The sequence below is a fragment of the Pezoporus wallicus genome, unplaced genomic scaffold, assembly GCF_028554395.1.
Source record: "Pezoporus wallicus isolate ANWC-B61680 ecotype Strahan unplaced genomic scaffold, APGP_CSIRO_Pwel_v1 contig_593, whole genome shotgun sequence".
NCBI classification, from domain to species: Eukaryota; Metazoa; Chordata; class Aves; order Psittaciformes; family Psittacidae; genus Pezoporus; species Pezoporus wallicus.
In genome coordinates this window covers 6,879,031-6,898,080 of record NW_026642342.1, presented here as the reverse complement: position 1 = coordinate 6,898,080, position 19,050 = coordinate 6,879,031, and the positions used below count along the sequence as shown (strand labels likewise).

Here is a 19,050-nt window from a genome sequence, read left to right as displayed (position 1 = left end):
AAATAGTAGTGATATGTATTTATATACACACAGTATATACATGCTGCTCCAATATAACCCAAAATACCTTCCCTGGTTTCAGTGCTGTTGGTAAAATAAAAGGTTAATCACATCTTAAAAGACTTCAACTACAGAATCAAGTTCAAACACTAACAAGTCTTAGAGATCATGCAGAGAGCCACCAGAAAGGAAAAGAATATCCTCCATATCTAAATGGGCAATTCCTTGCTATGTGTTTTAGTGCTGTCCTACCAGATGTCAGATAAATCGTAAGGAATCAGGTAGAGATGGGTTTCTATGCACCAAAACAAAAACCACATGAATGAGTTTTGGATAACTTACATGCAAACCTCTTGCAAGTTGGGGATTTGGGGGGAAATTTTCAAGAGTGACAATGTACATAGAGTTAGCAACTGCTGTTGCTCCTTTTCCTGACAATACTTCAAGATGCAGGACGTAATCTAGGTCCAAGTTATGATATCTATGTCCTAAAGAAAACCTAAAATTGCTCAGAGAAGTTACCACCATGCCGTTTTCTCTCCCTCCCTCTTTATACCAGTGTTTCCAAATACTGCCTCTACTGCTTCTGACTGAACCAGAAACTTCAGCTGTGGTGTTAAAGTGTCCACTAGACCTACTTCCCCTTGAAATAGGAAAGGGGACAGGCCAAACCGGACCTTATTCCTGGCTCTAGAAGTTAGTGGTAACAATTATGAATCACAGTAAAACCATTTAGCCCAGCTGTAGGGAGCCAGAGCAAAAGAAAGCGACAGATCTCAGAAACTCACACTTAATAGGAGGTGACGAGGTAGCAGAACTTTTAAAAGACTCACCACCATCCTCCAGAGACCACTGGCCTAGTTTTTAGAAACCTACAAATACTCCTGGTGACCTAGCCACTGGCAGGAGCAGGGAAAGGCTTGACTTGTAAGTCCACAGGGAACGTGACATTAACTACATGAACACACAGCTAGGAAAGGGCAAATCCGCAATGGGGCCCTCTCAGTGTCTAAATCACAAACATTCAACAGCATGTTTAATTAATCAAGCAAAAAGAATCTCCAAATAAAGACCAATACTCACCGGAAAGTTCTGACAAGATTTTTCAGCTCTGTATAAACATCACCCGGAGTAATCTGAAGAGGGCCCAAAACTGCAGGCAGTCTGGAAGGCAAAAGACACCAGTCAATATACACTTTCCTCTTTCTTATTTCTTCTCAAGGAGGCCTTCCATCAAAGCTCAGCAAAGTTAGTAAGAGATGGACTTTTGTGCAGCAGATGAGGCCAGTGATTTACATTTCAGATTCCTCTGAGTGGTGTCTGGGCAACACCTTCACTTTGTAATGGCTTGTTTTTACAAATAAGAATTTCTAGTTCAGTGTGAACATGAAAAACAACTAAACATAGTTTTACTACTACTATTATTAACTTCATGTTTCTGTTCTGACAGGACATCCTTACCAAAAAAATCAAAGTGTCTACATTATGAGGGTTAGACATCAAAGTGTCATAAATGTTTCAAATATTTGTATTTATTTGGTTTAAAATTAACAGACTAAAGGAAACTGCATGTCTAAATAAGGTTTGCACAGAGAATATATCTGCTAACTGCAGGCTCACATGGCTGCAGCAAGAATAACATTCCACTGTAAGCCTGATAGTTGAAACCAAGAGAATAGTAAGGTCATCAGAACATTTAAAAAGAAAGAAGACTACAGACTGCCTCCCTGTTTGACTGTGTGTAAAACTGATACAGCACACAACAAACCACACGTGCTATTTAACTAGCTGTCAGTATCCCCAGATGCTGGAAATAACATGCATTGGTTTTCACATTCAGGATTAAACTTTTGCCTCTATTTACTTGTTTAATAGTTACTATCCTCTTGCATTTGAATATCCAGTTATTTACATTTATATGCATATGATGCATCAATACTGCTGAAGAATCAAGACTTCGATTCACCTTTCTATCACTGCCTGTTTTACAAAAACTGAACACAGGGCTCTTGGGACGCTGGCTCATATGCCCATTTACCTCATCTCAACACACCAACAAATCATTGTTTTATCACAATGAACATTGTCTCTATGACTGGAGTGTGACAGGACTACTGCATGGCATGATATTTAAAGCAACCAACTAAAGAAGCAGATAGTCAAGAATAAAACCTTCAAAGATGAAAAAATTCAGTCTGTTTTTCTTACCCCCTATTTATCAAGTACCAAACTTTTAACAGAAATTTTGCTAGAGGCTGAAAATGACTGATAAACTTGGGGAAAATTTTGAAGGTGTTGAGAAACTGCTTTACTAGTCCTGTGACACTGACAGAAAGGTCAGAGAGAGCCACCTTACCTGAAGCATGGTTTGATTCCATGTCTGTGGCTCATCCACACTTTTAGCAGGTAGAGAGAAACAGAATGAAGTGTTTTAGGAAAATCTAGTTTGGCTGCTAACACAAACTACAACCACAGAAAAGCTGAATGCCTGTAACAACTAACCTTTGCAACTGTACCACAGATGACTGTCTCAGAAATAAGTTCTTTAGGGCAGTAACAGGTTTAAGTTATGGCTAAGGCCACCTAGAAAAAGCCAGAATGTCCTTGCATAGTGTTTGTTACGTTAAATGATGCTGAATGAGCAGCGACTTCAGCTTGACACTCACCAAAGTAAAGGATACTTACACTTTTCTGAGTTTTTCAAGGACGATTCTCTTTCTAATCTGCATTTGTGCATTTGAATCAACAAGTGGGAAGGTGAGATCTTCCTGCTGATCATCCTGTACCAGACAAAAAAACTTTAACAGCTATAACATAATATTTCAAAGTCAATGCATCAAAATAGTCACAGCTTAACAATAAATGTTTAAACATAAGAAAACTCTTAACCCCAAATAGAAAAAAACCAAACAACCTAAACACAGAAAAACAACACAAAAACTTACTGCACAGAAGCTTGCTTAATCTGACCCAATGTACAGTGTGTTAACCTGCTTTTCCCCTTCCCTATGCTAGATACTTATCCACTTACGATGACAGAAACAAAACTGCCTCAACACTATTCCACTGGACACTTACCTCATCTTTGCTTGGATGTTCCTCTGCTTGTGCACTTGTCTCTGCCTCTTCAGCCAAGATGCATTTTCCTTTATAGAACTCTTTTACTCGGAGTTGTAGGAACTCTGTTTCTTCTTTTAACTTTTCATAACTAGGCACTGGCTTAACTATTCCACCTGGGCCTGTGAAAGGTAATGAATAGTTCAAACTGTTTTCAGACCCCCCTACAGCACCAGCATTAAGATCATCAGCTGTATCTAAGTCATCCTCATCAAGCTCTTCATTCTCCCGGTCAGCAGATGCTATGCTCTCTGAAGAACATAAAGAACTGTAGTTTGGGCCATAGAGAAATTTTAAAGTTTCCTCAGTTCTCCATTCTGTAAGTGTTTGCTTAAGCACTTGTAATAAACTGCCCTTGGAATTAACTGGATGCCTCAGTTCTGCTGTTCTATGCTCCTTTGAGTTAGCTAGTGCTCTTTTAAGATGTTCTGCCCCTCTTCTGCTCACACCTAGATAAACTATCTGTGAACCACAGGTATTTTCACAGTTTTCTGAAGCACTTGGTTTCCCTGGGGTCACACCTGTTGAAGGTGTTACAGTTACTTCATTATGACCAGAGCAAGCACGTTTTTCTTCTTGAGCATCTAATTTACAATTAGATAGTCGTTCAGTGACTTCTACCACATCTGAGTCTTCAGTTTTAGGGCTGGAATATACTTTCTGAGCAGGCTTCTTTTTGAGGATGCTGTTTCTGTGCAACTGCTGTGCAATACTGGCTGAACTTGACTGACTTCCTGGTAGGACAGAAGAAACAAATTCTTGTTCGGTATCACTACTGCTGTCACTGGCTTTGTCTTGAGAAGCAGATTCACATGGATTATGATTTTCAATGTCGGATGCTTTAATTGTCTCATCACATATTTTCACTTCTTCTCCAGACTGTCCACTGTAACAGAAAACACAAGCCATCAATGAAATAAGAAAGGGTGTTACCTGCTTTTCATTCTTTATTAGATAAATAAAGCATTTTTCTCTTATAGCAGAAGGGAAGCTTTAAGAATCATAGCTGCTCTTCTAAAAGCCATCTTGAACTGAAGACTTGTGATGTTTTGCAATCAAGATGACAAATGTAGACACCATTTAGATAAGCGAGTTCTCAGTTGCTTATTGGCAGTTAGAAAAGAAATAGTAAACAAGGTATTACTGAAGACAACAGAATAATGTATGACTTAGCACGAAGAATACTGCAATTCTAAAATGAAGATGGGTGCTTTAACATATATAGGAATACACTATCCTAAAATCAGGGGGAGAAGCAGAGCTGGTTTCAGCATATGTAAGTTTGCCACCTAATGGCCATTGCAAAAGAAAGCGAACAAAACAAAACAAAAAAACCACAATACACAGCAAGGTACAGAGAGATGACAGAGTAGCATGATTTCATTTTAGCCGATACGGATGTTTTAGATTAAGAAGCACAGAAGCTTTCATCACATATAATTGGTACCATTTTCTTTATAAAGAATAGATGTTATAAAATATGCAAACTATAAACAGTGGATTTGTTTCAGATTTCAACAGGCTCAATTAAGACATAGAGGCCAAGAGCAGCTGTATACTAAATCATACAGATCAAATACGCTGGTCTAGAATCACAAAGGAAATCCCCCCCCCATTGTGTAGGCTCTAATAAGGTCTTTTGTATAACACAGGAAATCAAAGATTCCCCTTTCACCTGATTTAATGCTAATATTTCTAACTAGAAGTGCCTATAACAGAAAAAAAATATTGTTCAGTGTACCTCTGTCCCTTCTTCAGCAGCTCTATGTCTGGTGGCCTGCAAAAAGAAGACAGAATGAAGATTTTCCTGCTAAATCAATGCTCTTTAAATAAAGATTAATACATGGGATACATAGTTGAAGTTGGAAGGGATATCCAAGAATCTTCTAATCCAATACCCTCTGTTCAAATCAGGGTTAGCGAGAGCAGGTTTATACATAACAGTTCACAGAGCATGACATATGCCTGCAGCATGATGCTGTTACATTAAACAACATTTAACAGAACCAGCAAGTCACACAAATGTTGGTCAGGAAGGACCTCTGGAAGTTTCTAGTCTGACCTCTGCAATTGTCACCAGCACTAGATCAGGTCATCCACAAATTCATGAAGTTTAAATCTTGAAAACCTCCAAAAATGGAGATTTCAAAACACTGCTGAGTATCCTGTTTCATTCCACTATAACCTTGGTGCAGTTTTTCCCCACAATGTCCAACCTGTACCATTCATGCAATAATTTGTGGCTATCACCCCTTGCTAAGTTTTCTGCCACCAACCAAGCATAATTTGGCTCTGTAATCTTTGCAACTTCCCTTCAAGTAGTTGTAGACTGCTTTCAGATCACTGTTTGGTCTCTTCAACAAAGTAAACATGCCAAGATCTTCATAGGTCACAAAGTTTCTATAGTAAAAACAATCCTGGGATATTTACAGGAAAACGCTCCCAATTAATGTAAAAAATATGAACATTCAGGGTATCTTTTATTTATTTAAAAGTTTTCTTTGTAAAAATTAGGCTCTCAGGTTACCCTGCCTTAAGAAAACAGGGTTCAAAGGTTTCCAGAAACTCTAAGAAACATTACTAAACCAATTCTGATGGGTTTCTTTCCAAAGCTCTACTTGCAGTTAATCTGCTTCAACTCAGTTATGAGGTAGCATGACAATGCTCTTCATTTTATACAATGCTAAAAGTCGAAATCCTCACCTGCTTGTTTTACAAATGAAAGAAAGCCTTTTAAGCATGCACTAAATGCAAGTCAATGCACTAACACATCTCAGTACATAAAAACCCCCATAGGCTTAAAAAGATGAAAGCTCCACAACTCATACGAATGAATTAACTTTGGAACTAAAGGTGATAACATGAAATGCTTTAAGTTATTATATATAACTGTTCTTCAGAGTTTGGAGTTTCCAGTCTTTTCTGTTAAAAGAATTTCAGATAACCTAATGTGTAAATGTGTATCAGCATGTGCACGTCTGACTGTGCAAACAGACATACCTAGCCATGAGCTATCTGGGGTTTTGTTTGTTGTTTGGAAAAACCTCCCTCCCCACAGCATAATTAACTATGTCAGGCATATCAGAACTATACACTTTTGATGTCAAGAATAAAAGGAGATTTTAGAAATACTTTCTTTAAAGACAGAAAAACAAAAGCACAAAAATACTGGTAAACTCACTTAAACATTCAATTAAGAGACGAGTTTTACCTATTAAAATCCCTCAGATCCCATAAGGCTGCTCTAAACCAATTCTCTCATTGATCGGATACTGATTCAGATGACTGATCCGAACTGTAAAAACAAGCTCAAACATATAATTTCAGCTAGCTTCTTTTGTTGAAAACCAGTAGACTATCAAAATTAGCACCTTAGAGAACAAAAGCAGAATAAATTCAGCTGAACATTCTCTAGGCAAGTATCTATTGTTAAACAGTGACACCCATTGGCTCAAATCATTATTTGCAAGCCTGTGTTTCCTAAGCAGGGAACATGGACTGCATCACCCTGTTCCAACATGTGTACTGAAGTTTCAACAGGAAATGGACAATTTGAAGTTTAGACAGGATAAAGAACCTCTTCATGTTATAGTCTGCTCTGAGGTGCAAGTGTTCACACTCTAACCTTCAGACCAAAGACAGCTGCTGTGTTAAAATTGGAAAATCTCCTGTAACAGAGTAAGATGAATTCATACACTATAGGTTTGGAAAAATCCAGTTCCAGTAAATACAATTTAAAGTTCAGGAATTGACTATTAATTATGACTAGTCTTCCGTCTAAACTAAACTAACATAAGTCTTGTCTACTAAATAGTCACAAGTAGCAATAAGTATGTCACTTACTGTAATGGATATGGCAACACTACTTTAAAAATCAACACCACGCTAAGCTGTTAACATCAGTTACCTCTAGTTCAGCCCAATCATTCTGATTCACTGCAGCTAAGGAATAAGCATTGCAGCTTGGTCAGAGAAAATAATATTCTCAAAAGGAGCAATGGATGTACAACGTTATACTTACTTTTCTTCTTCTCGCATCCATACTGGACTTTGGGAAATCTGAGCTTCAAAATATTTGGATGCTTTATAGCAAAAGTTGCTGCAAAAGCACTGGAAATGAAAGAAAGCAAGAATACATTACTAAAGACAACTTCAGTATTCATAGAAAGGTAGAAAAGTAATTGGGTTTTTTTTTTTGAAGTATCAATTCACATTTCTTTTTAGGCCTCTGACCAGGTTTTTAATTCATCTGAGAAACCAAACCTAACAAATAGGTCCACCCCACCCCCCACAAGCCACTTTTAGCTTCTTACTTCTTCCCTGCTTTTCTGCTTTCTGTGCTTTTATTACATACTGAGAAGCAAAATAGTGTTGAAGTCTACATGACAATAATTTAAAAAGCACCCAAACCTGTTCAAAGAACAATTCCTAACCCAACAAGATGGTCATACAGCATAAAAGTCATGCAATTAAATTCAGGTAGTTAACAGTGAAAATTTTGGTTAGCCACAGAACCTGGGTATTTTGCAGTACTCAGAAAAACACCTTAAGTATTGCAGCGTCTTTGAAAAATAAACTTGCACATCAGGGAACAAGACAAAACATCCCACTTTTTTGGAGTCTTGCCTGGTAGCTTGAAAAATTAATTCCCGCAGTTTTGTGTATCCCAGAGTTGTAATCAGAGGAAAGGAATATGTACTAGTGACACAGAAGAAATTTCTTCTGGAACTAGAAACATTTCTCCTACAATTCAGTGTCTTAGCACATATAGGTGACTGAGTATCCTGTGAGCAGGCAAAGACGACCTTTAGGTAACCATACATGAATATGCTTCAAGAAAGAGACAGACTTCGTGAAGATGTAGGTTTTATGCTGAAAAGTTCTCAAAGCAGAACCCTAAAGGTAGTCACACTAAGGAATGCATGAGATGGAACTTGTATCACACTACTACAAACGAGTGGATGAGAAGGATGTCCACTTTGACCCTACTAAAGCTCATTGACTACAGTGGAGCAAAACAGAGAACACTTCTTCACAGATGTCTTTAACTGATCAGCTGCACCACATTCAAACCAAGTAAAAATTTCTATTTTATGTTTAAACTTAGAAAACGTGGAGTTTTCTCTTTCCAAAGAGAACAACTAGAAATTGAAATGCATGAAAACCTTCATATTCTAACAGTTCATGAAAATTATTTTCCCAAGAACCCCACTGGCTCAAAATCAAGCCACTACATGAATGCTGTTACAAAACAGTATTTCTGATGCTGAGACAATATCAAATACATTTTAGAAATAGACTTGTTTCCATACCTTTCTTTCTGTGATGTCATAAACTCTGTTTGTTTTTGTTGAAATTCTGTACTTCTGTTTCAGCACCTAAACCAAAAATGCTTTCATCAGCGAGACTGTTGCTTTCATCAGCAAGACTGTTGCTTTCATCATGACATTACAGAAAACTTCATTCCTAATTCATCTATTTTAATGTGTAACAGGTTCTGTTTTAACTGAATTGCATACCACAACCACTTTTTCCTCTCAGTCCTTTTGATACTTTACCTTCTCAGATGTTAAGACTCTCAGAATCACAGAACTGTTATGGTTGGAATGGCAATTTATCTTTAATCATTTACATCTCGCCATCAGTAGAGGACAACTTCAGATCTACAAGAGCTAGCACCAAACAATGGAGATGCTTTGTAGGAAATTTACTCACATGTAAGTGTTGAGCAATTACAGACAGGTCCTTCTTTAATCCATACCTACTTATACACATGCGAGACTACTATCAGAGACCCCCACCACTACCCACACAAACCTAGAAAGGAACTTAAAATGTAATGCAGTTTCCCAGTGAACTTATGTGGAGACGTAAGAAGTCCAAAACAGCAAAATTTTTCTCACTTGAGTAAGTTCTTTTCAGAGCATCAGGTGTACCACAACTGGTATTTCATCACAGGCTATCTAACTGGACTCTGACTTTTGCTTGAGCTCCAACTTACCAAACCTAAATAAGCATGATTACAATTCTGACACAGGAAACATACGTTTTTAGAGCAGATGTATATGCATTCACACAGTAATATCCCTGTGTTGTATTATTTTTTCCACTTCAATCTTTCTCACATATGTGGTTACACTGAAGGAACAAAATTAGAAAGTTTCTGCATGCACAAAGGATGGACACGGCGCCATACCTCATTCATCTTTATTACTGTCAAAGTAGATGCTGATTCTGTCGTATACTAATGGTTGTCAACTGATCAAATGATACCTGTTACTTCAAAAGGATTATACTGACACAGAATGATATGATGCCTGGCCCATTACTTGACAGTATTTTAATCTATGTTTAATATTGGCAGTTGAAAATTAACAAGAAAATGCAAGAGAATAAAAACTGTGAAGAGATTTTTATGGGAGTAGCATTAAGAAAAAACAACTTACATTTTCCAGTTTATTTTGACATAGAGGGTAACCACACAGTTTGATGATAGACCGTTCATCAACAATGTCTTTATAGTGAGATGGGGTAATATATTTTCCCTAAAATGACAAGGGAATAGTTCAACAACAGATACTGGAAAATCTGCCACTTTTTGTACTCGAAACATCTTGTAAGCAAGTAAATATTTTTAATTTTGTAACAGTTACCTAGAAAGTTTAATAAATAACACTTAGAACCTATACAGTAAAAACAGTAACAGGGTAAACAGGGAAAGAAGACAGACATGGACACTTCTTACATATACAAGATCTTCATAATTTTGCCTCTAGTGTGGCACCTACCTCAGTAATATATATATGGCTTTTTACACATATTTACAACCTTAACAGAAGCAATCATCATACCATTCCAGCAAAACTGTGCTGCTTGATAAGCTGTGGAGCATTACAGACACTTTGTCTGAATTCACAGATGATGTGATAATAGACCTAAATTTTTATACTTCATCTATCAGCCCAGAACCACAGAGGCATTAACAAAGGCTGTGGTAATAACGTGAGGAGTAATAAATGAATAGTCCTGCAAAACTAGGGCATGTTTTCACCACAGAGCCCTTGAAAATAAGGCAATCAGCAGCAGCAGAACCCTTAAAATAAGACAATCATCATCAGAGCTGATGAGAGGGAATAAATGGTTTGTCTATTTTAAACTGCAGTAAATCATTCCAAGAACTTAAATAAGTAAATCTGAACATAAAAAATACAGAACAGTATGAAACTTGCAACACCTACACAATTCAGAAGGAACTCTTCAGTAATGTTCTCTTCCAGGAGCTGTTCAACAATATTCAACGCCTTTTTTTCAAATTCAATCTTCTTTCTCACAGCAGCCTCCAGAGCTGCTTTCCTGTAACAGACACGGAGGGCAGACTTCATAAACAATTCTCCCATCATATCTTTATCTTTCTGAAATACAGTAGCTTACATTTTTCTGCATCACACCATGTTGGGCAAACAAAGCAAAAGTACAAAGTAATGGACCAGTAATTCTGGAGTAACCACAAAGGAGTTTCCAACCTTGGTCTGCTTTATTTCCACCCTGGTCAGGAAAAGCATCGACTCTTTTTGCACTACATTATTGCCATACAAGGTTACACAACTCTTCTTGCAGAAGAGGGAAACACAGGACTGGCTGCACAAAGAGCCTGGGATGAACAATTTAGGGAGTGTTGCCAGTAGTACGGGAGCTGAATGAAACATAAAGAACAGGAAGAAAAAAGGACTGGGACAAGACTAAGTGTGAGGGTACAAAGTAAAGGATAAAACTAATAAATCCCACTTCAGTAACTTTCCTGAGTGCTCCTGAGTCTTGCCACTATTGTGTTGCCAGCAAATACTCAGAAAACAAGCATCTCTGCTTGATTTCCATTTGGCAGTGCTTTCCACAGAGGCTGTCAATGAACAGTGAATTCTGCTGTCCTAACCAACAGAGGTCTACACTGGAAGTCTACCTCTGTTACAGAACCAAGTGAATATTCAGGTAAATGTCCATGGCAAAAAGTGTTTTTTCCTCTCAAGTTTGGTTTTAAAGTGAATAAAGAAAAACAGCAGGTATGCAGAGAAGTTAAGATGACAAAGAGCAAGCACTACGGACTAGGGAAATACAACGGGGGAGATTAAAGTCATAAACTATTAGTGTATTATCCAAGGTATGTATGTGCATGCTGTTAGAAGTTACACAGCATCACTCCAAACAAGCCCACAAGACGCTGATGCTGGCAATTGCCTGAAAGCCATAGTACTCTGAGAAAGCAAAAAAACATGCGAGGCAGAGAATGAGATTTCAAACTAGGGCAAACCAACATGAATGCCGCTAATTATCAGTTAGAAATGATACCTTTGAGCAGCATCTTCATTCTTCAGAGCATCTGGATTCTTATTTCCTAGAAATAAATATACACGCATAGAAATACAGGAGTGTACTTTTTTTAACAGTGGAAAACCACAGAATCTGAAAAATATTAAACCTCTAAACAGTAAGCATAATCACAAGAATTGCTTAGAAACTTGCTTTTGTGGCCGAGAGTGACCCCAGTAAGCTAGTAATCATTCAGCAACCAGTTGAACATGCTTCTCATAAGTGTGAGGACAGAAAGGCCCAACTCCCTTCATACTCTCACTCACCATGTTCTATATAGCTAGCAAGCTAAGGGAAAAGTAATTCTGACAGTCATTTTCTGCCAATCGTACTTACCCTGGCTCTCCACTCACCTCTGCAGGCTGCCCCAAGGCTCTGCCTGCCCTGACCTGCATACTGACATGGGGGACTAGGGCAGCGGCTCCCTTAAGACAAGGAACATAGTGAGGGAAAATAACCATACAATTGTAGAATGGTTTACATCAAAAGAGACCTTCCAAGCTCACCTCTTCCAACCTCCCCTGCAACGAACAGGAACATCTTCAAGTAGACCAGGTTGTCCAGAACCACACCCAGGCTGGTCTTGAATGTCTTCGGGGATGGTGCATCCACCACCTCTCTGGCCAGCGTTTTACCACCCTCATTGTAAAACATTTCTTCCTCACATCCAGCCTAAATCACCCCTCTTTCAGTTTAAAACCATCACTCCTCCTATTGCAACAGGTGCCGCTAAAAAGTCTCCCTCATGTTTATAGGCTCCTTTTAAGAATTGAAAGACGGCAACTGGGTCTCCGCGAAGTTTTCTCCAAGCGGAACAATCCCAAGTCTCTCAGCCTTTATTCACAGAAGCGCTCCAGCCCTCTAATGATTTTTGTGACCTTCTCCTGGATCCCTCTCCAACAGGTCCATGTCTTTCCTGTACTGAGGACTCCAGAGCTGGACGCCGTACTCCAGATAGGGTCCCAAACGGGCTGTTATCCTTGGAATACGCCGTTTTCCGACCGGCTGCACGACCACCGGGCCCTAGGACTCCCACAGCGTGGAGGCCGACCCCCCCTCACTCGGCCCACCGCCGAGCCCGCCCAGCCGCTCCCCCGGGTACAGCGAGTTGTGCGAGTCCTTAAGAGCAGAGCCCAAAGCACCGGACGGGAAGAGCAAGCCCGGAACCTACCTTTACGCCGCCGGCTGACTTTCCCCTTCTCGCTGCATCGCGACTTCCCGGCCGCCATCATCGCGCCTGCCCGCTCCCTCCTTCATTCGCGCCCTCTGACCTTTCACCCGGAGGCGGAGCCGCCATCGCGGCGTGGCGTGGGCCGGGCGCAGCGGGAGGCTGCCGAGCTGTGTGGGGAGCGGTCGGTGCGGAGGGGCGCGGCTGATCGGTGTGAGGGCTGCGGCGGGCACGGCTGATCGGTGTGAGGGCTGCGGGGGGCACGGCTGATCGGTGTGAGGGCTGCGAAGGGGCACGGCTGATCGGTGTGAGGGCTGCGGCGGGCACGGCTGATCGGTGTGGGGGCTGCGGCCGCTGAGGTGAGCCGAGCCGGTGGGTAGCGGGAGGGCGGCCTGGTGCTTGCTAGTTCAGCCGTGGCTGGGAGGCTTCCGTCTCACATGGTTCAGCTGCTGTCAGCTTGCCGCTGAAACCTCTGGGAAGACTTAAACTGGATTAAGTATTAAAGATAAGTCCCTGGGGCAGCTCGGGGGGTGTTCATTCAGGGCATGTGTCAAGGCTGTAAGTACACTGTGAAGTGACCGAGGGTTGACAATGCACGAATATGGGCGTTCAGAAGGACGTTTCATTGTTTAAATGTTTAGTTTAAGTATTTGTTTAAATGTTCAATTTGTTTAAATTTAAATGTTTAAATGTTAAATGTTTAAATTGTTTTGGGAAGACTAGTAACATCCTGTAAAATGAAGAGCTTATTTACAGCATATGGTAATAAAGTGTATGATAATGACCAAATTAAAATGACAGGCTTGACACGTGGATAGACTGCAGTGACGTGAAAATGTTAAAATAGGCTGTTGGGAATAGAACATGAGTTGTTTGTTCATTAAATAATAAAACTCACACATAGATGCTTTCTAGGATTTTGCCTCTTTTTTGTAAACATCCAGTTCATGTTTTAGTAATCCAGATGTTGTGTGACACAGCATAGGACAAATGTAAGAGGAAAGCTTGAGGATGTTACATTGATGTGTTTGTATAAATGTGGAACTTGGGTGTTTTGGTGAAGAGTTGTCCAGGTGTGGAAATAACTGATGCTCATAGTAATCATATAACCAGGTTTAGGCATATAGCATTGCTTAAAGATTATGCCTGTGGTGTATTACATGGGATAACCAAGCTTGATTTTATCTGTGATTTGTGATCCTGACTATGTAAAACTTTGTATATACTTAACATTATTCAAATGTTTAAGCTAATTGCTTTTACCAAGAAAGTTTTACATTGTAGTATCTAGAGGTAAAAGGCCACTGAAATAGTCTCACCTAGAGACTAGAAAGAAATAAATGTTATTATATATGTAATCTTGATTGGACTAGTTGGTAAAAACTGGCATGGTGGTTGGGTCAGCTGTGCGTATCCCAGGCATGAGGTTAGAGTGTTCCAGACAGGGCTGAGCAGGAGCTCCTCTGGTGAGAAAAGACCCAGAAAATGCAGTGTCTGTCTCTGTTTTTACTTCATGTGTTTTAATATTGCACTCTTTAATTAGTTTTCAATGCCAGAAGATCAAAGGCAAACTACAATGGCGGTTGATGAGCTTCAAGCCATAATACAAAGATGTGTAAGTAATCTTTCCATAAGAGTAACAAGTGCAAGCAGTGTGTATTTCTTTTCATATATTGTAATTAAAACCAAAATGACCCCAAAACAGAAGACAGCTAAACTCATTGGGCAGCTAAGTTGATCCTTCATTTTTCATTGACTTCTCCATAGCACTTATCATAGAATCACAGAATGAACCAGGTTGGAAAAGACCTTTAAGATCGTCAAGTCCAACCATTCCCCAGCACTGCCAAGGCCACCACTAACCCATGTCACTAACGGACTTGTCTACCCAAGCTCCTTGACAGCTGCTTTCTGGAGAAAGAAGTATTCTTGCATTCAGCAGTACCTGTCTAAAGGAACAAATCCCTGGCAGGTTGTTGTAGAAAATCCATCTTCCAATTAGTATGTTGTAGTCAGACTTAGTACTATTGAAGTCCTGCTTTGTCTTCTGTAGTAGCTCTCCGTAGCTTTTTTAATACGTGAAAGATGTATCTAAGAACAGTTATGATGACACTATATTTAATTTTGATATGAAAGCTTGGATTTTCTTATTTTTTATTTGCCTTTTATAAGTGTGGGATTGAATATGCATATTTTCTTTCCAGCAAATTCTGGAAGAAGCTGACTTCAAAGGAGAAGATTTTAATCTGTTTCAGGTAGCAGGTCAGAAATGTTTAGAAGATGGGTATGCAGCTCAGTTATTAGAAGTAATTCAAAATGAGAAAAATAAGGTGAGTTTTAAGTATGTGCTGTATATTACTTGTGCACTAACTTAGCTAAATAGATAAAACTGCTTATTAAAAAGGGAAAGCTACTTTCACCATGGAGCAAGGCTGTACAAATGGGTATGTGCTAAGTTGCTGTGTAAGTGCACATTCTTGTGTAACTTCAGGTAGCTCACAGAAACAAAGTCACATTAATCTTAACAAAACCATTAATGACTGGCCTAAGCAAAGTGAAAAGAGAGGACAAAAGCATAACTGAAAGTGACTGTGTCCTTTTTTGCAGTTCAGGATTTCGGGTGGTGTACTGGATCTGGCTGGCATGGAGTTGATTTTCTTCATGGCAGCCTGTGTGGTGCTGTGTTTTAGATTTGTTTCAGCTGTTACTGAGCAGTGCTTGCACAGCATCAGGGCCTTCATTTCTCACTCTGCCCCCTCAGTAAGTAGGGAAGTTTGGAGGGGACACATCTGGAACAGCACACCTGATCAAAGAATTCCATACCATATAACATCCTGCTCAGCAATAAAAACAGATGGGGATGGGGACCTGTTTTTCAAAGTAGCTGTTGCTTAGAGGATGGCTGGGCATTGGTTTGATGTTGGGAGTTGGTTTGTCCTTCCCCTCTACTCTCTTTTGTCCTTTTTGTCACTTATTAAATTTAAATCATGAGTTATTCTGTTCTGCTCTTCCCATTCTCTTCCCCCATCCCACTGCGGGAGGAGAGTGAGTAAGCATTTGGTGGGTGCTTAGCTGCTGTCTGGGCTCAACCCAGCATAGATGGATGTAATAATATTGGCCAAAACTGTAAGAACCAGCTAAGCTGATGCTAGTGTAAGAGATGGTACTGTCTGTAGGCACTTTGGGGAGTTGGGAGAATATACTAATTTGTACACAGCTAAATAGGAATTTCAGACATAAAGTGTAGGATGGAATGTTCTGGCAATGTTACATGGGGTTTATAGTCTGGTTTTGCGTTTGTGAGTTTGGAGTAACAACTGAAGATCTCAATCCCCTCGGGTTAAACACAATTTGTCTAAACATTCTTTCTTTCAGTTAAATTCCTCTACTCAGTCCTGGCTTAAATGTATTGCATATAAATCCTTAGACATATGTATTGACATGTTAAAACTGACACATTGAAGAAAACTATACAAAATATGCAGCTGTGTTTATAGGTATGGGGAAAGAATACAGTGTGTGTCAAATACAGACCTCTATGGTAACAGCTGTTAAATTTTTAAGGACATTATTATGGTTTTGCTTATAACACCAATCTGTTGTCTTTTTGGCCTTCAGAGGTACAATCTCTCTGGATTTAGAAGATATCCAATTTTGGTTTATTCTCTGAAAATCTGTTTTTTTTAGGTTATCGTCAAGAATATGGGCTGGAATCTCATCTCTCCCCTGGTTAGATGTATTTTCATGTATAAAAAGGAAGATGATAAGCGAGAACACTGCTTGAAGATACTAGAGCAGTTGGCACAGGTATGTTTTCAGTTTCATCTGAAGTAGACACAGGCTTAGTGTTCTCAGAGACAATTAACTTCTTACAAATCTGGTGAAATTAGTAACTGGGCAAAACAAAAAGATACAGCATTACCCATAAGAAAAAGGCACACAGAAATCATGAAGATAGCCACCTGCTGCAGTCAGAGCAGCCACAGCAATACTGCTCTTGTCAACTGCAGATACAGTATGACAGTGATTACCTGATGATTCTGATGGAGCAGTAAGGGGAAAATGAAAGATTTAATCTGTAGAAAACTATTTCTCTTTCATTTATGTATATAAAAAACAACTTGCAAACTCTATAGCTGGAGTTAAATTCACAGTGAAGTGTTTTTCTCTCTACTCCCAAGGATTATTTTACTAAGATACTGTGATGTTTTTATAGACCTTAAAAACCAAGTTTAATGTCATTATTTATTATTTATGTTTTCATAAGTGTACACATATACATAGACTCTACAGAAGGTGAAAACTGTAGGGAAGTACTTACTGTTTTATATTTGTTTGTTTAAAGATTATCTTGGATGTTCAGATTCCTTTCTTGACTTTCAGGAGCTTTGAAGTTTCCTTATGATGAATTCTTTAGCTTATGACCATCGTTATTAAAACATACATGTTGTTCCTCTCTTGCAGCTATGCAATCCAAAGGAACTTTTTTTGGGTTTACTTGAGCAGATTGAGCAGACCTCTGGAGAGCGAGTGTGCCAAACTGTCATGTTATTGCTTCAGCCTTTGCAGACAGGTAAGATGCAGTTTCTCATGTGATTTCAGAATTAAATAATTTTTTTATTTACCAATTATTTATCAATTTAGTCTAATCTTTGCTGGAATAGTTTCAGGATATGTTCTGACAGGCTTTAGACTATTATGTTTTGCAAAATAACACAAGGCATAACTTGCACACTTATATTGGCCTGTTAGAAAATGATTTTAGGTGGGATTAATAGCATCAGTTGAAAAAGCAATATTCAGCTATTTTCCACCATTTACAAGAATGTGGTCCTGTAACAGTTACATTTAGAGGTGTAAACCAGTCATACTTTTGTTACACAGAGAATCACATGGATTTGTGAAATTCTTCCTCATTTAACTTTTAAAACATACCATTCCATCTTCCCATAGTATAGGACTTAATTTCACATTGAAGAGATTGAAACACTTGATTAAGTAGGGGGGTAGCTTTTTTCTGGCTTACATTTAAAACCTAAAAATTATTGATTTGGACACCCACTAAGTAGGTAACAAGAAGTAGTTTCTGTTTTGATATGTGGGATGAAATCAAGCGTTGTCTGATTGTAGCAGTCCCTGAGATATGTTAGAATTTAACAAGAGGAGTGGTTTGGTAATGAGAAGTATGTAGGTTTTTGGATAACCAAGCTGAAGTTAGCCTGCACTGACACAATTTAAGCAGAGAGCCACTTGTGCTGCTTCCTCAGTCTGGGAAGCAGTTGGTTGTACCATGGAGTGTAGAATGCATCTTGGCTGCTTCTGGTAGATCTTACCAGAAAAGTTGAGACATTGTCTCTGTTTTTGCCAAGCACAGGAGGAATCAAGCAATAAGAGAGTTTTCCAAGTCAAATAAAAGAGTATTGTTTCACTTAGACGAGTTCTAAAATGAGATTTTTTCACTCCTCATCATGGTGCTACAGGGAAAGGGAGAATGTTTTGAAATGCATGACATTTTGTCATCCTCAAATATATGGTCATCTTAATGGCAGCTTATCAAACTAGCTGGTGATGTTCAGTCTTGCTGATCTGCTCATGTGATGTCACATGTCAGTCCCTGAAACTAAAGGCTTTCTTATGCAGTTACATTATTTTTCTTCACATTTTCCTGTACTAAATAATAACTTCATGTCTCAAAATGTTCTCTCCCTTTCCCACCACCCCCACCCCCCTCCCTTTTTTTTTTTCTTTTTCCCCCAGTGCTTTTGAAGCTTCAGAACAAGAAGGCCTACTCAGTGGGTTTATCTTTGGCCATGATTATGAATCAGCTTACTCCCTTACCTGTACCATATACAAAACAACAAATACAAGAAGATAAACTGGGTCTCTGTCAGTGTTGTAATGCAGTGGTGGACTTCACTAGACCTTTTGTGAATGAAGTTGTTAAAAACATGGAGAAGTTATCAGAATATAATGACACGGAGCTGAAAGAAGAATTATTAAAATTGTGAGCTTTTTATGTCATTATGTCAATATATTACATTATGTAATATATTCCTATAACTTAACAAAATGAACAGTAGGCATTTATTACATAGGCAGTAAATAAATCATCTTGTTAGTATTTTATAATGCTGCCAAGTTTAACTGATGTAGTATTTTGAAAAAGAAGGAAAACTTAAATATGCATTACATATTTGTGAAGTGAGAGAAGAAAGGTGAAGATAATTTATTTATTTATTAGTGCAGGGATATAGTAAACAAGTGTTAGTCTCTGTGCTGTGAAGCTAATTTGGTATTCCTCTGCTTCTGAAATTTCCCAACAGTGGAGTTAATCATATTCTGGAGGTGAAGTCTAAGGAATGCTTCAACAGGAGACATTAATTTTATATTTTATTCTCCTT

General features: G+C 38.9%; 2 protein-coding genes across 5 annotated transcripts in view; one reads left to right on the top strand and one right to left on the bottom strand.

Moving 5' to 3' along the window:
* The window catches only part of RPAP2 (RNA polymerase II associated protein 2), a 38,289-nt gene extending 25,558 nt beyond the window's left edge, over positions 1-12,731 (bottom strand). For 2 of the 3 annotated variants that reach the window (XM_057429195.1, XM_057429194.1), the window contains exons 1-10: positions 12,653-12,718; positions 11,461-11,506; positions 10,356-10,470; positions 9,564-9,662; positions 8,430-8,495; positions 7,139-7,227; positions 4,859-4,894; positions 3,079-4,003; positions 2,686-2,780; positions 1,084-1,164 (exon numbers count right to left, since the gene is read on the bottom strand). In XM_057429195.1, the coding sequence (XP_057285178.1) occupies positions 1,084-1,164; positions 2,686-2,780; positions 3,079-4,003; positions 4,859-4,894; positions 7,139-7,227; positions 8,430-8,495; positions 9,564-9,662; positions 10,356-10,470; positions 11,461-11,506; positions 12,653-12,713 (1,613 nt within the window). In that variant the 5' untranslated portion in view covers positions 12,714-12,718. Of the gene's footprint in view, positions 1-1,083; positions 1,165-2,685; positions 2,781-3,078; positions 4,004-4,858; positions 4,895-7,138; positions 7,228-8,429; positions 8,496-9,563; positions 9,663-10,355; positions 10,471-11,460; positions 11,507-12,652 lie in introns of all 3 variants that reach the window. The other variant, XM_057429193.1, reaches the window with a different exon arrangement.
* Positions 12,732-13,174: 443 nt separating this feature from the next.
* The window catches only part of GLMN (glomulin, FKBP associated protein), a 21,482-nt gene continuing 15,606 nt past the window's right edge, over positions 13,175-19,050 (top strand). Inside the window, exons 1-6 of one of the 2 annotated variants that reach the window (XM_057429203.1) lie at positions 13,175-13,207; positions 14,193-14,264; positions 14,854-14,979; positions 16,337-16,456; positions 17,114-17,222; positions 18,407-18,653. In XM_057429203.1, the coding sequence (XP_057285186.1) occupies positions 14,199-14,264; positions 14,854-14,979; positions 16,337-16,456; positions 17,114-17,222; positions 18,407-18,653 (668 nt within the window). In that variant the 5' untranslated portion in view covers positions 13,175-13,207; positions 14,193-14,198. The remainder of the gene's footprint in view (positions 13,208-14,192; positions 14,265-14,853; positions 14,980-16,336; positions 16,457-17,113; positions 17,223-18,406; positions 18,654-19,050) is intronic. The other variant, XM_057429202.1, reaches the window with a different exon arrangement.